This window comes from Lutra lutra, chromosome 18 (genome assembly GCF_902655055.1).
Source record: "Lutra lutra chromosome 18, mLutLut1.2, whole genome shotgun sequence".
Classification (NCBI taxonomy): domain Eukaryota; kingdom Metazoa; phylum Chordata; class Mammalia; order Carnivora; family Mustelidae; genus Lutra; species Lutra lutra.
In genome coordinates this window covers 11,199,579-11,216,330 of record NC_062295.1, presented here as the reverse complement: position 1 = coordinate 11,216,330, position 16,752 = coordinate 11,199,579, and the positions used below count along the sequence as shown (strand labels likewise).

The 16,752-nt window shown below is 43.8% G+C and overlaps 1 protein-coding gene across 3 annotated transcripts in view; it reads right to left on the bottom strand.

Moving 5' to 3' along the window:
- The window catches only part of ERCC4 (ERCC excision repair 4, endonuclease catalytic subunit), a 37,644-nt gene extending 22,337 nt beyond the window's left edge, over window positions 1-15,307 (bottom strand). For all 3 annotated transcript variants that reach the window (XR_007124395.1, XR_007124394.1, XM_047713411.1), the window contains exons 1-7: window positions 15,062-15,307; window positions 13,252-13,432; window positions 8,175-8,370; window positions 7,042-7,249; window positions 3,927-4,107; window positions 2,806-2,934; window positions 1,749-1,859 (exon numbers count right to left, since the gene is read on the bottom strand). Coding sequence is in view for 1 of the 3 variants with exons in the window: in XM_047713411.1 (XP_047569367.1) it covers window positions 1,749-1,859; window positions 2,806-2,934; window positions 3,927-4,107; window positions 7,042-7,249; window positions 8,175-8,370; window positions 13,252-13,432; window positions 15,062-15,268 (1,213 nt within the window). In the remaining 2 variants the exon portion in view is untranslated. The remainder of the gene's footprint in view (window positions 1-1,748; window positions 1,860-2,805; window positions 2,935-3,926; window positions 4,108-7,041; window positions 7,250-8,174; window positions 8,371-13,251; window positions 13,433-15,061) is intronic.
- Between the last annotated feature and the right edge of the window lie 1,445 nt (window positions 15,308-16,752).

Below are 16,752 nucleotides of genomic sequence, written 5' to 3'. Positions count from 1 at the left end.
CACATCAGGCTCCCTGCTCAGTGGGAAGCCTGCGTCTCCCTCTCCCACTCCCCCTGCTTGGGTTCCCTCTCTCACGGTATCTCTCTCTGTCCAAATAATAAATAAAATCTTAAAAAAAAAAAAAGAAAGCAAAGACAAAAAACCAACTTTCCAAAACAGCCATCATAAATGACGGTATCTTTAATATATAAAAAGCCAATACAAATTGTGGACATAGTCTAAATTGGCAAAGGGAAAAAAAAAATGACAAAAGAGGAAAAACATTTAAGAAAACAGTGAGCTTACCTAGCACCAAATTTCAAATGAGGACATTTTTCTCCAATCAAATTGATAAAACCGTTACACATATATAAGTATACATATACATGAACATATAGAGAATCTCCAGTCATTGTGTGCTAGGTGAAAGGAAGATGAGCTCTGGGGTGCCTGGGTGGTTCAGTTGGTTGTGACCCACTCTGGATTTCGGCTCGGGTCACAGTCTCAGGGTTGTGGGACTGGACCTCACATCGGCCTCTGCACATAGCATGTAGTCTGCTTGAGATTTGTGTCCCCCTCCTCCTCTGCTCCTGCCCTCACCCTGCTCTCTCTCTCTAATAAGTAAATTAATCTTAAAAAAGAAAGAGATGAACATCTACGCTGCTAAAGGAAATGAAAATTCATAAAAACTTTGTACAAGTCAAATGTGGTCATACATCTCAAGAACGTTATCATTTGACTCGCTAATTATATACCCAGAAATTATATCTGCACTATGACCTTAAACAGTGTAAGGCAGAAAAAACATAGAAGAAACCCTGGAAGCAAATATGCCCATGTGACTCCCAGACATCATTTTGTTCCCGTTCTCTTTTTTCTTCCTACTTAGTAAGTTTCCCAAGTGAGCATGCAGGACTTTGGGTCTTTAATCACAGTATTGCAGGTTCTGGAATAACATCACCAGCACATTTACTCAGATAAGAATTATGCACTTGTCTGTACTGATTTATAGGAGTTCAAAGTCGCAATGGATTTTTTTAAAATCTAGTTTTATTTTATAACAGGTTTTATTTTTTTAAATGTAGTTCAGCTTTGTCTACTGTGCTAATCTACTAGTATATTCATGTTTGAAGACAGCAGCCCCGAAATCTGGAATTTTTTGGTGGGGGGGAGGGGCTAGTCAATGTTGCTCTACAGAACAGTTAAGACTTTTTGGAAAGAGGCCTGTGGAGAATAAAGCAAGTCTATTAGCTTTCTCCTTGGGGATTCCAGATTGAAAGCCTGGTGAATGTGTACGTGGAGATTAACTGCCTCTTTAAGTAGAAGTCCTGAGAAGAAAACCAGCGAAAAAACCCGCTGTCATGAACATACAAGGATTCAACCTGGAGAAAATCACATCAAACGAACAGAAAACGAAGCTGCCACTAGGATTTCAATGTTCCTTTGGCATTCATTCTTTTACATTTTATAAACAAAATCATAGTGAGTTATTTTTTTTTAAAGATTTTATTTATTTATTTGACAGAGAGGTCATCACAAGTAGGCAGAGAGGCAGGCAGAGAGAGAGGGGGAAGCAGGCTCCCTGCTGAGCAGAGAGCCCGATGCGGGGCTCGATCCCAGGACCCTGAGATCATGACCCGAGCCGGAGGCAGAGGCTTAACCCACTGAGCCACCCAGGTGCCCCCATAGTAAGTTATTTTTAAAGAACTAACAAAGACGACTCATTTGCTCCATGTTGAAAGCAAATGTCACCATCTCTTTTCTCCTACCTGGACCACCAAGGGCTTCGCTCTCCTTATTTTCTGCCTCAATTTCTTTCAGTACTTCGGTTAATGCTTCCCACTTGGGGTTGCTTTCTAGCACCAGTTCCTTTTTTGTTTCTGTATAGAAATAAAAGTTCAACCTCATTCTACGTGATAACATTTACCCATAAAACATTTCATAGCCTTTCAAAACAACAGATGACACGAGCATCCTTCCAAAAGCCCCTTCCTTTGAGCCTCTTTCCAGAGGCCAGATACAATCTTCTTTCTTGAAAAAGACCCATTTATTAAGGTCTAAATGAAACACACTCCAGACCAATGTTGATAGAGGTCTCACAGTGCCCTGAGAGCAAGTTACATGCACGGTCACACATTAGAGAAGATTGTGTGTTGTTGTCAACAGTGATGCCAGATACAAGAGGCTACTTAACAGGAAAGAATCAGTACAGAGTCATGGTATTTATTATTTCTAAAATCCCCATGACAGTCATGATCCTGAAGAAGGGATACAAGTAGACAGCAATTAAATGTTTCTGGGAGTACTCAGACACATCACTAACATGGTTAAGTTCTGAACTAGATCTTTAAATGAGAGAATGTCAGCATCAACCCTATCCCATGCCTTTAAAAAAAACAAAGGATATTTATTATATCTACTAGATAAGGGCTGGAAAAAAATCCATACTTGCCACATTCTAGTATATTTATTTTTTTTTTTAAAGCTAAAAGGAATGTTAAACATTCTGTTAAGACTTTAAGGTGCCAAAAGTAGTTATTACTCTGAAGTTTAAAAAAGAAAATCAATCTGTAGCTCTTATGTCGTGGTGAGAATACTCTTCACGGATGCTTGGCACTTGTTACTTGGAATCCCCTGACAATGGATTCTAAGACTTGCTCCGCTGGATACTTTTAACGTACATTGCATATAACGTATATTCAACATATGGGCACAGGTCTTTCACATGGCTGAAGGATATTTAAGATTAATACACTGACTTGATAAGAATTTCCACACCAAATACTTCAATAAAGGACACAGTTAAAGATCAAGCCTACAAGATACCTTGTTCTTCTTTAATCTCTGTTTTTTCAGACATTTTGCCTTTTTTGTTCATTTTGGTGTCTGGAAGATGGTAAACCCTTGCTCGAGCATTTACAAACATCGAGGTGCTGGAGTCAAGAAAGAGCCAACCTAATACGAAACGTTAAAAAAAAAAAAAAGCCTTCAATTTAGGATGAATTTTAAAGTCTCTGATGGTCACATGCCCTATAAGGACAACTGTCCGCCATCTTATTCTTGTCTGAACCACACCTTCTCCCTTACTGTGGCCTCCATCACTGCTTGGTTAGACCAGTGGTTTTCAAAGTGTGGCCTACTGGTCTCTGGGGGTCACTGGGATGTTTTCAGTTTTCTGGACCTTAAATCTATTCTCATAAGAATACCGACTCATTGTTTAATTTTTTTCCCACTGTGTTGACATTCCCAATGATGGTGCAAAAGCATTGCTGGGTAATACTGCTGGTGCCAGGGTGTACTCAAGGCAGGGGAACCAAAGTGGACTAGCAGTCAATGTATTCTTCATTGCTACACATTTGTAGTTTATTACTTAAGAATGTCCCTGACGAAGAGGTAACAATTATTAATTGTATTAAATCTTGGCCTCAGGGGCCCATGGACTACTTGAAAATCAGTGGTCTAGTCAAACAATGACAGAGGACAAAATAACTGAGGCAGATGTGGTTGGTAGAAAAACAAGATGGCGGCCAGTTGTATATGTATGTTTCCCTACAAATCTCTTCAGTCTTCAGCAGTCTGGCTGATGAAACCCTAAACCCCCTTTCTAATTCTTTGGAGAAAATGAAATTTGAAGTTCTTAACAACTAAACTTCCAGAACACAACCTATTTCTAAGTTGGGGACTGCCTGTAATATACAGAGTCTTTTTTAGAAATAAAATCGCCTGGAATGGATATGAATATTTATTATTATACAGAACAGAAGTTAAGTAGGCGGAAACATTAGCTATCAATAAAACCTACATCCTTGCACTATGAACATAAAACGTAATTTGAAATCTCAGTATACCACGTAGTTGAATATAGCACTCCCTACATCTGATTCCCCAACAAAATCCAACACTTTATTCAAATCAGCTCCCATAATATCAGTATTTTTATCTCCCACCTGAATTCTGACCAAAAGCCTTCTCTGTGGCTCTCAGAGATTCCAGAAGGTTAAGGAATGTGATACAATCATACTGAGAGAGATACTGCAGCAAAGTTCGTAATATCTTCAAGTCCTGAACCAAAGACTTAGTCTTGGCTCCAAGCTGGTGCCACAAAGGGTCCAGATAATGGCGTATTGTCTAAAAGAAGAATAAAACATAGTATTCCTAAAAATATGTTCCATATAGCTATTATTAATACCAATTATACTTTCAATGAATATTATCGCCATATGCCTAAAGACAGTTAGGGTGGTGAGTTTTATGTTATGTATATTTTACCATACACACAAAAAAACTCCCAACAGCATCTCCCAAGAAAGTGGATAGAGAATTTCAGTTCATAAGATTCTAATAACAGTGTTTAAATTTTCAAAGATAAAGCAGAGTGTCTTATATTCACATGCACCTTTTTAGGAGAATAGGCCTGATAAACATCAGATAACCAGTCATTTGTTTGTTTGTTTAATCTTTTTATTTATTTATTTATTTGACACAGAGAGAGAGAGAGAGAGAGAGAACACAAGTAGGTAGAGCAGCAGGCAGAGAGAGAGAGAGGGGGAAGCAGGCTCCCCTCTGAGCAGAGAGCCTGATGCGGGGCTCGATCCCAGGACCCTGAGATCACGACCTGAGCCAAAGGCAGAGGCTTAACCCACTGAGCCACCCAGGCGCCCCCAATCATTTGTTTTTATGAAGGGTTGAAGTGTGTCGCTTAAACATATCGATTTCTGCAAAGTTTGGCTGTGACCCTATCCTAGAGAGATAAAAATGTGACATCCAGTTGGAAACGGAACAGAGGGCATATACCAGGGAAAGTACACGTACCAAATTAATAACAATGTGCCTTATTTGGTGGTGTAAAAGAGTTACTTGGTTTTTTTTTTTTTCTTTTTCTTTTTTAAATGTGATTCATGGATGGAAAAATACTTGTTAAATTAACAGTGGACTAAACATGAATTTTTTTAAAACCCAGAAAATAGGGGCGCCTGGGTGGCTCAGTCAGTTAAATATCCCAGTCTTGGTTTTGGCTCAGGTCATGATCTCAGGGTGATGAGATTAAGCCCTGCCTTGGCTCCGTGCTCAGTGCAGAATCTGCTGGAGATTCTCTTTCCCCCCAACTGCTCCTTCCCTGGCTTTCTCTCTCTCTCTCTCAAATAGAGTAAATAAATCTTTTTTTAAAAAGTTGCCTAAGGTACAGAATAGCTTTTTGTATAGAATATAAAGATATCTACAAACCCACAGCTATATATATGTGTGTGTACACACACACACACACACACACACACACTCCTTCACAAACTGATTTTGTAACTAAAAAGGATAATACTTAGAGCATGCTATAGAAGCTATATTACTATGTGGCATCTTATCTAACAAAATTAATACTCAGCAGGAGTAATATTTGGATGGCTGTATAATTTATTGTCCAAAATGGGACTCTTGTGAAAATGAAATTATATTATTAATCATTATTCCAGGAGAACGGGTAGATACTATAACTGTCCTAGAGCAAATAGAACATATAACTGTATACCTGCTCGGTAAAATCATCTACAAAAGTTAAATTTTCTTTCTTTTTTCTTTAAGCTATGGGGTTTCTTTTCTTTCTTTCTTTCTTTTTTTTTTTTTTTTTAAAGATTTTATGTATTTTTTGACAGAGAGAGACACAGCAAGGGAAGGAACAGAAGCAGGGGGAGTGGGAGAGGGGGGAAGGCAGGCTTCCCACTGAGCAGGGAGCCCGATGCGGGGCTCTATCCCAGGACCCTGGGATCATGACCTGAGCCGAAGGCACACACTTAATGACTGAGCCACCCAGGAGCCCCCAAAAGTTAAATTTTCTAACAAGATGCAAAGTTATGTCTGCATTTACATTTGGTGGCTAAAAGAATATCCAAAATAATACTTTGACTTTTACTAGCCAGGGAATGGTAAACAGAAACTTAGTACAAAAATATCAGGTTATATTTTGTTTTTTTTTTTTTCTAAGAACATATACATTCTATTAAAAGGACATGAAGGTTTGTTTTTGATGGTTTTTCTTTGTGGCTTGATCATGCACCAAACTTTAAGAACACAGGAACAAAACACATGAAATTAGTTTCATGTATCATTATTTCACAGCAAAATGACTTTTTGGAAGAATCGGAGAAATGAGGAGTTCAATTTTTCCTGCTTAATAACCACTATACATTATTTCCAGTGAGAGACTGATTCAGAGTTTAAAAGGTGGGAATTTGTTCCACCAAAATATGAAAAAAGAAAAAACGGTGTCCAGAATTTTTTAAAAGTCAGCATTTTCTGGATCTACAGTTCAATCTTCGACATTTATATAACTGTATTAATTCACCTATGATTTAAAAAAAAATCAGTTAGAGGGGCACCTGGGTGGCTCAGTTGGTTAAGCTTCCGACTCTTGATTTCGGCTCAGGTCGTGACCTCAGGGTCGTGAGATCGAGTCCTGCACTGGGCTCCAGGCTCAGTGTCAAGTGTGCTTGAGATTCATTCTCTCCCTCCCCATGTCCTTCCCCCTCCAAACGCATGTGGACATGCGCTCTCTCTCCAAACAACCCCCCAGTCCCTCCAAGTCAGTTAGAATAAAAGTTCTTTGAACTAAAGTCTTACTTAGTCTTACCATTTTCTCAATTCAAAATGTAATTTTCAGAGAGCAAGGTTCACATTCCTCAGTAATGAAAATTCATCCCAATTATTTTTATTCCAAACAAAAGATCATAAATCATGAAGCATTCTTATGTAAAACTCTTCTACCTGTAGATATCCAAATGCAGTTGTTGCAGAGCAAAAAAGGTTATGTATCCCTTTCTAAATTATATTTAAAATACGAGATAATCACTGCATAACTGCAAAAATTAGGCTTCTGCTTTTACGTTGGCTCATGTATTTTACTACAAATTATTACTTTCCAGAAAACCAAAGAAGCTACCCTTGAGTCGGCTCCAAATTAATTCTAAAATAACAGCAAATTCCTACTAAGGACACTACAATCACAGAAATAACTTGGATTCTTTAAAACTACAATATCACAAACTGTGCTAAAGAGGAAAAGAAATGGAGTACCTTGTCAAAGGGTTTTCCAATAGCATTTTCTAGAGACAAATCTTCCACTTCGAGGGACGGGTTATGGCATTTGAGCTCCTTCAAACACGCGTTTAAAATGTCCAGTATGGCGGTCTGTATGGCGAGCATGGCAGGCGTCATAGAAACGTGAATTTCTACAACTTCAGGTTTGTGCTGTTCTAAAAACGAGTTTACTGCTACATGGAACCTACAGAGACAAATAGTTTTCAAAGATTTTTTCGAGTTTCAAGAGCTATGTGTTTCTGGTTTGGATTTAATACTCTCATAGTTCTTTATTTTTTTCTCTTTCTTTTTTTTGTAAATGGAATTAAGACACAAAATAGAAAGCAAAATGGCAATACCTTCAAGAATACTTTTAACCTCAACGAATGGACGTTATTATTCAAATAACGGGGGGTCAGCAGGACTGTTGTCTGGGCCGAACCCAGCGCCTGGTTTTTGAACAAGTTCTACTGGAACGCAGCCACGCCCACTGTTTATGGACTGTCTAGGGTTGCTTTGCTGCTGTAACAGCAGAGCTGTCATTGTGACAGATCACGTGGCCTGCAAAGCCCCATATAGTTATCATCTGGCCCTTCACAGAAAAAGTATGCCGATCCCTTCAAGAAGGTACAATCAAGAAAGGTAAAACACCATGGCAAATGCTCTTAAATGCCATATGGTAAAACCAAAATACCTATTAGCATAGGCGTACGGAGTCAGAACACCACAACCTTAGGGTCTTTCCTAGACATTGGCATCAATTCTTCCAAAATCTTTCCATTCTATTTCCCCGATGGGTAATTTTCAAAGTGAAGTGGGGATCTTAGCCAACAAATCTATGGTTCAGCTAAAGCTGTTGTACCTGTGAGCCTCTAGATTTCCTGGGGGTCTCGGGGAGCAAGAAGGAGCACAAGGGGCTGCCCTTGGACAGATGTGATGGGCTATCGGGAAAATAACTGTCAAATCTCTGTCTTCTTGTAAAAGAACCACGGGGATGGGGACCACCTGCTTCTCTTTTGACACCCTCGTTACGAACCTGGCAATCAGGTATCAGGTCAATGACAGTACCCTTTACGTAACGTTAAAGCGCGCAGGTCAGTTACGGCAAGTTGTGGCGTGGCGCTATTTACCTTGGCCACAGGTAGAGCTTCCCTACGAAGAGATTCCTCATCACTCTTTCCACGTGGCAAAAACCAGTATCGAAGGCGACAGCGTTGTCTGTGAAGGCCTTAATAAAGCCACTCTTGTTTTTCTGGCGGAACAGGCGCAAGATGAAGGCTTCTTGACAAGACTCAATTATCCTGTGAGCTCTGTACACCAAGATGCCTGAGAGGAGATCACAGTTGAGAGGGTGGAACAGTCATGGAACCTCATGCTCATCTCCATTTGCTCATTCACCGCGTGTCTCCTGCGTCCCTGCTCGGGCACGGGCAGGCACCGGTTTTGGTGCGGGGGGACACAGCAGTGGGCACACAGACATAAATCCCTGTCCTCGTGGTCCTTACGACACACAGTACAAACACATGGAGCACTTAGGTTATAGAGTGATAAGTGCTAGGGGGGAGAAGAAATGAATCAGAGGCGGAGGAGAGGGAGAATGTCTGAGGGCTGCTGGGTGGCAGCCAAGGCTAGATGGAAATGAGGAGGTGAGTCTTGCCACCACATGCTCCAAGAGAGCTCCAGGCTGAGGGGATAGTAAGAGCAAAGGCCTTGGGGTAGGGGGTGTCTGGCATGGTGGGAGAATTTCTGAGAGCACGGTGGCTCCCTGACTCTCTTTTTATGAGTGAACCAGATGTGGCCTATATAAAAGAGCAGTAATTCAGAAGTCTGGGCAACATCTGCATCACCTAGTAGAATAATTCCACTTTGGAATGGGAGTATATTCAACTGAGAGGTAAATTAGTCCATTAAAATAAAAACCACTGGGCGCCTGGGTGGCTCAGTGGTTTAAGCCGCTGCCTTCGGCTCAGGTCATGATCTCAGGGTCCTGGGATGGAGTCCCGCATCGGGCTCTCTGCTCAGCAGGGAGCCTGCTTCCCTCTCTCTCTGCCTGCCTCTTTGTCTACTTGTGATCTCTCTCTGTCAAATAAATAAATAAAATCTTTAAAAAAAAATAATCAAAAAATAAAAACCACTGGGGCGCCTGGGTGGCTCAGTGGGTTAAAGCCTCTGTCTTTGGCTCAGGTCATGATCCCAGGGTCCTGGAATCGAGCCCCATGTCTGGCTCTCTGCTCAGCGGGGAGCCTGCTTACCCCTCTCTCTCTCTGCCTGCCTCTCTGCCTACTTGTGATCTCTCTGTCAAATAAACAAATAAAGTCTTTAAAAGTAAATAAATAAAATAAAAACCATTAATGAATGTATTTACTATATCTGTGTTTCGGGGTGGTGTGACTGACACCTCTGAGATAACAAAAACAAGGACAATTACTGCATTTCTTTCTTTATAAAACAAGAAAACTGGACCAGATAATTTTTCATATGTGAATATAATAAATCCATACAATATTATACGTATATATGCCACTTTGATGTGGTTTGGTTAGTGATAAATGAGGAACACACATGACATGAGAGTGCAGATGTCATTTCTGAATCAAAAACTCAATTATTCATGATGATTCTCAGTCTCCTAGACCTACAACAAGCCATTACCTGATATATAAATTTGTCATAAATGTGCTTGTTTTTGTACCAATTCACATCACTCCTAGGGTCTGGGAAATGACACTGACAGTGATTGTGACCCCTTCTTCTGCTAGTTCAGTGAGCCCAATTCAGATGCTACTGTTTCAGTGTTCAAATTCTGGGTTGATGTGGATGGAGCTACAATGTAGTCTAGCTAAGCAAATGGTTTTTCAGATATAGTAGAAATTAATAATGTTATTTAGGAACCTGTAGAGAAAGGATTTTCAATAACTACAATATGTACATGTAATAAATTTACTCCTGAGTAAGGACTCTGGGCCTAGTCGTTGGGCTTTTCCAAGTACTTTCCTAGACTACACTTGGTGGCCTAGATTGAAATATCCCATAAGGTTAAAGTAATGAAAGGAAACTTCTAAAGGAAAGATGAACCTCAATTTAAGGAAATGCAGTGCTCCAAGACTGTCATTTTTGGGGCACCTGGGTGGCTCAGTGGGTTAAGCCTCTGCCTTCGGCTTAGGTCATGGTCTCAGGGTCCTGGGGTCAAGCTCCTCATTGGGCTCTCTGCTCAGCAGGGAGCCTGCTTCCCCCACCCACTGCCCCCCAGTGCCTGCCTCTCTGTGTACTTGTGATCTCTCTGTCAAATAAATAAAATCTTTAAAAAGAATAAGAAAAGACTGTCATTCTTTAGAAAACCCAGGAAATGGGTTTTAGAGGAAATGGAGGAAGGGAACTATTCTATCCCAGGTGCAGGGGTTAGGTACTCTACTGGACTGTTTTCATTTAATACTCATGAGACTTCTATGAGATACGTATAACTATGAGACCAGGAAAGGGCAACAAGTTGATCAAAGTTATCTGACAAGCAATGGGAGACTAAAGGTTCCAAACCAGGTGGGCGGGGGGAGGCTGACGACAAAGCCTGCTTTTCCTAAGTGACACCACCTGTAGACTCCTCCCCACTCCCCCACCCGCACCACCATTTTAAAAACCAGCAACATGAAAACATAAGCAGGGGTGCATGGGGGGCCCGGGTGGTTAAGCATTGGCCTTCAGCTCAGGTCATGACTGTGGGGTCCTGGGATCGAGTCCTAGATCGGGCACCCTGCTCAGTAATGAGTCTGCTTCTCCCTCTTCCTCTGCCCCTACTCGTTCTCTCTCTCAAATAAATAATTTTTTAAAAAAGATTTTATTTATTCATTTGATGGACAGAGATCACAAGTAGGCAGAGAGGCAGGCAGAGAGAGGAAGGGAAGCAGGCTCCCCGCCGAGCATGGAGCCCAATGCGGGGCTCGATCCCAGGACCCTGAGATCACAACCTGAGCCGAAGGCAGAGGTTTTAACCCACTTCAAATAAGTAAAATCTTTAAAAAAAGAAGAAGAAGAAGAAAGAAAACACAAGCAGGCTGTATTTCTGGGGGCAACTGTAGTCTCACAAAAGCCTATCTACATTTCAATTTTATGCTCCCATGAGAGCTTTGTCTCATACTGAACTCTCATCACCTCTTTCCATCTGTCTTCTCCACTAAACCGCTCACCACACCGTCTCACTGATCTTTCTACCATCAGCCCCTACCACATTCCCGCCAAACAAGGGACCCTTAGTAAATTTAATGTTTGTTGAATGAACATAAAACTGAATTATAACACCAGGGGCACAAATCTAACATGTAACTTTTTTTTTTCAAGTTTGTCGTGGAAGTGTGTCCTGAGTTCTATTTGGAGATGTTAGAGCCGTTTTGGCAATGCAAGCCTCCTGTCCTGTCTTTCGAAAGTACCATCAGGGTACCCGTGTACACACTTCTCTCACTGCTGAGGTGCTGTAGTTGGCAGGGACCCTTGCGTGGGTACGGTGGTGATTTTCATAGGCAGTGACAGGGGGCAAACTGGGGCAGGGGGCATTCAGAACCTTCCGGAGGGTTACATGCTTCAAGGACTGCTGTTTGGTGTGTGAGAGCCGTGGGGAAAGTGCCACGGGGAGCCTCTGGGGGACGATCCCTCCAGGGTGCCGAATCTGAAGGGATTTACTTCTGGCCTTCACGGGTGTTCCATTCAGCCAAGCGGCAGCAGCAGCCCTAGCTTAATTAAGGGTTGGGACATGTTCAGAAATGGATAATGAATTTTGCGCTTTTAATTAGGGGCTACCTATAAGCTATCATCTGCAGGTTTCTTTGATTCATTATTGCTCTCGGCCTAATTGGGGCGAACGGTTACTAAAAGTCAGAGCAATACCGACATCTAGTGGTGGTTCCAGTACGTTTCCCTCCCTCCCCATTTTATCCACTTAAAAAATAAATGCAACACCAGGCTGAGAAGAAAGCAGCAAAAGCAGTAAAAGACTTTCCGATGTATCAGAATTTCTGGTGATGAGAAGCCAAAACTTTTTGTTTTTTGCTATTCTCTACTGTTTAGTATTCTCTACTGTTTAGTCCCAGGCACAATACGAAAGCCATTTATTTTCACTCACTTAATCCCTAATGATAACTCTGGGAAGTGCTTTTCTCAATTTAAAGAAATGAGAAAAAGAAAAATAACTTGAGGCTTATGAAAATTAAGTAACTTGCCTGTAAGTCGTGGTATCATCATTCAAAGCCAGGTGAGTCAGACCTCACCGCCTGGGCCCTGGCTGATGGCAATTATAAATGTTACAAAACTAGGGGCACCTGGGTAGCTCAGTCATTAAGCATCTTCCTTCAGCTCAGGTCATGATCCCAGGGTCCTGGGATCCAGCCCTGCATCGGGCTCCCTGCTTGGCGGGAAGCCTGCTTCTCCCTCCCCAACTCCCCCTGCTTGTGTTCCTGTTCTCGCCATCTCCCTCTATCCAATAAACAAAATCTTTAAAAATAAAATAAAATAAGATAAAATAAAATCAATGTTACAAAACTACAGCACTGTTCTTCAATCAGTTTACCATGAACCACATAAAGCATTCGTTCACACATTTATTCATTAACTATTTCTTGAGGGTCTTCTAGGTTCAGGGCCACGATGGGAAGTATGTGAATATTGCAGTTTCTCTGCCTTCCAGTTCACTGAAAGTCACAGCCTACTCATGCATCCTTTTGTCCAACAAATGTTCCAAAAGGACGAATAATAATGAAAAACAATTCCTTTTCCATATTAATTCTAACGAAAACGAAACCATACTTCTCAAAATAATTAAGCAACTACTTGGTTTAATTTCAAATCATGGAGGGGAAAAAAAACTCTTTCAAGGGAAAACCAAATATTTTAGGAAATATGTAAAGAATATTTGTAAACATTTTGAGTCTGATTAGGTTCTAAAAGCAAATGCCAGCCAATCACCAAGTATTTACCAGATTTGAGCTTAGGAAACAAGGAAGAGTCGTTCTTACTTTACTCACTAATTTAGTTCCTTATTCGGGCCACAGATACTTTTTAAGCATCTAGAATGTGTCTGGTATTGTGCTAACACCTGGAAGCAGAGTGTTGAGCAAAAACATCTAGGAGTGTGCACAAGGAGGTCCTGGTTTCGTTCAGCAGAGGGGACAGACAGAAAAACGTGCCCATTTATATACAAATAATAAGGTTTCAAATGCTTACCGGTAATTAAATCTGAAGGTATTCTATCGGTCAAGAAGTCGACCACAAGTATTCGACTTGTTGCAAATATCACCCCTCCTTGTGTGTAGACCTCATAGCGACTGTTACTGGTGATTTCATTTGTTACGCGGCGAGGGAGGTGCTCAACTCCTTCAATCTTCAGCTGATTGATGAAGTACTCCTAAAGCAAACCAGAGGTGATTAGTAGGCTGTTGAATACAGAGCGGTTTTAATTAGGCTGCGGGTCTTTGAATTTAAGACAAGAGACAATACATTTAAGGAACGTGCGAACCAAGTGGCGACTTTACATCGATCCCGCCATCCTCTGCCTTTAACTAGGCTTTTATTTTTATTTTTGGGTTTGCCCTAAGGAATCCTTGCACTTGAGTTGTTCTTAGCGCTTTAACAACAACAAAAAAGATGTTTTAAACCCTCGGCTAAAAGCCTGCCGCTGGTTACAAAATAGTTTCCGCCAAAGCCAGGTTTGCAGGCAAGCGGACTGTGCGAGCCCATCACAAGGAATGCTTTTCCCAGGCTGTGTTTTAGACTCTTAGCTCTGTCCCGATCCACCCCAGAGGGGATTTCATGTCAGTGGCCCCCCGGCCCTTTGTATCTTCAGTGGAACCTCTGCTTCCTCTTTGGCGACCCTGTGTTGTGCTAGGTTCTGTGGGAGGTACTGGGGATACCTAGGCACATCAGTCAAGGAGTCTGCGGTCATTCTTCTCTGTGGACATCTTCCCCCTGGCCACCTGCTCTAGCAAGAGGCTCATCAGACTTGTCAGACCAGGCTGTGCCACCTCCCAATACCAAGCCCCCATCTTAGCACAGGCGTATCCGCCTTCTGTCTTCAGTGTCCTCCAGTCCTTAACCACAGGGACCCATCCCCAATACCCTCAGCTTCCAGCTCCCTTTCCTTCTGACCCAATGCCCCTCTCCCCACCAAGTTTCGGTGCACCCCTTCCCTACAGGGCTCTCCCCAGCCTCACACATTACCCTCTGGGATTCCTCCGTCCCCATCACGGATCCCACTCCTACAACCCCAGCAAGCCCCATGATATCCAGCTTTGGGACTCCTCGTCGCCCCTATCTGTATCTTTCCCTACACATCCCTGTATCTGTGTCTGTGTCCTTCTGTAGACATCCCTGTCCTCTTTAGGGACCTCCAATCCTCCCCTCAGCCCCCATTCTCCTCAAATGACTCCCCTACTCCTCTCAGAGCCCCTCCATCCCTCTCAGGGTCCTTGTCCCCGTGGCAGAAACCTGCAACTGCCTTACGGACCCCCATTCAAAGCCCTCCCATACGTGTCAGGGACCTCTATCCGCCTCGGGACCCTTCCTACCCTCTGCGTCCTCGAGCTTGTGTCAGGGACCTGCATCGGACCCCTATTCAAAGCCCCCCTCCCGTGTCAGGGACCTGCCTTCCCCTTGGGACCCCTCCAACCCTCTGCGTCCTTGCACCCCTGCCAGAGACCGGCATCCTCCTCGGGGCCCCTCGCACCCTCTGTCCTCTCCCCACCCCGTGTTAGAAACCTTCATCCACTTCGGGTCCCTCCTCCTCTTCTCAGCGTCCCCGCACCCGAGTCAGGGACCTGCATCCTCCTCGGGACCCCTCCCACCCTCCGTGTCCTCGAGCTCCTGTCAGGGACCTCCCTCTGCCTAGAGACCCCCGCTCAGCGCCCCCTCCCTCCGGCGCCATGGGCCGGCATCGCCCTCAGAAGCGCCAGGGCCTCGCACCCGCGCCAGGGCCCGCATCGGCTCAGGAGCCCCCAACGCTCTCGGGGTCCCCTCTCCCCCGCGCGGCCGGCCGCACCTCCTCGGCCGGCTGGGTGTTGAGCACCAGCACCAGGCACGCCGGGTGGCAGTGCAGCCGGAGGAAGTGGTACAGGAGCCGGTCCGCGCCGAGCCCGCGGGCGCACACTACCAGCCCGTCCGCGTCCAGCAGTTCCAGCACCAGCTGCCGCTCATACTCCAGCAGTGGCGCCATAGCTGTCGGCCGAGCCGGCAGTCCCGGCTCCATGGGCGCCCTTCCGGGGCCGCGGCCGAGCCTGGCCGAAGAGAGCCGAGTCCGGGACGGGCGTGGGCCGAACGCAGCCGAAGAGAGCCGAGCGTGAGCCGAGCGTAGGCCGAGCTCAGCCTAGGAGAGCCGAGCGCGAGCCGAGCGTGGACCGAGCTCCTCCGAGGAGAGCCGAGCGCCAGACGAGAGTCGGTCGAAGGAAGCCGAAGAGAGCCGAGCCCGAGAGGGCGCGAGCCCGCCGAGCTCAGCCAAAGAGCCGCTGAAGCCGGGAGGAGCGCGCGCCGAACGTAGCCGAAGAGGAGCCGAGTGGGGCCGAAGAACCGTACAGTCCCGAGAAGGCGCTGGAGCTGCTGACAGGTGTCATCCCCAGGCCTCAGGCTCCAACCCCGGTCTGAGAGTGGGGCGGCCTGGATCAACGACTAGAGCCCAAAGCTACCCTAAAGCAAGGAGAGGAGAACTAATCCAAGCTAATCGTCAGCATTCAAGGGCGCCTGGAATGAATAGCCCTTTTCCTACAGCGAGGTTGGATTCTTACTTTTGCAACTGACCTCTCTGTCCCTATTAACATTTTTTTTTTGGGATAACCAGAATAGTTTACCACTTTCAGGCCCTTGTTTCACTCCAAAGGTCTTGAATACAATAAGCTATTTTTAAATTTTTAATTATTTGTTTAGAGGAATTCTCTGCTTTATTTATTTATTTTTTTTACTATGTTATGTTAGTCACCATACAGTACGTCATTCGTTTTTGATGCCCTGTTCCAAGATTCATTGTTTACTATAATACTCAGTGTCCCGTGCAATACGTGTCTTTAATTCCCATTACGGGGCCAACCCAACCCCCCACCCCTCTCCCCTCTAAAACCCTCCGTCCGTTTCTTGGAGTCCACCAGGTGTCCCCGAAGCCGTGGCGTCCTTTCTTCCACTAGAGGGACACCTTCGGAAGTTTTTGTGCTATACAAGGACATCCTGAGAACCCAACCAGAGGAATTGTTCTGTGTGTAAATCCCCTCCCGGCCCCAACCCCAGCCTTCCTTGCTGGAAAATGAAAATCACTTGCTATCCCATGACCTAGAAATAACCACTGTAACATCCTGAAATGTATACCTTCAATCTTTCTCTTTTTCTTTATACGTACACTCTCTCACCACACGATTCTCTTATTGATTTGAGGCAATCAATAAGGCAGGTTTCCAAGTTGTCGCTAACATGTGACAAACCTCTGAACATGGTATCGAGTATTCTACAAAACCCTTTTACACGGCTGATGAGATTTCTGTCATGAGATGTACCACACTTATTAATCTAATCCTTTATTAGTGAATCTGTTTCCACTCCTCCCCTCACTATAAATAATTTTTTCACTGAACATTTTAGTACGTAAATACAGCCATGCCCCTAAGATACACTTCGAAGAGATAATTAGTGGGAAAGAGAACAAACATAAGGCTTTTCATTACATTCACAGTGCTACGTTGCCCTCTAGAA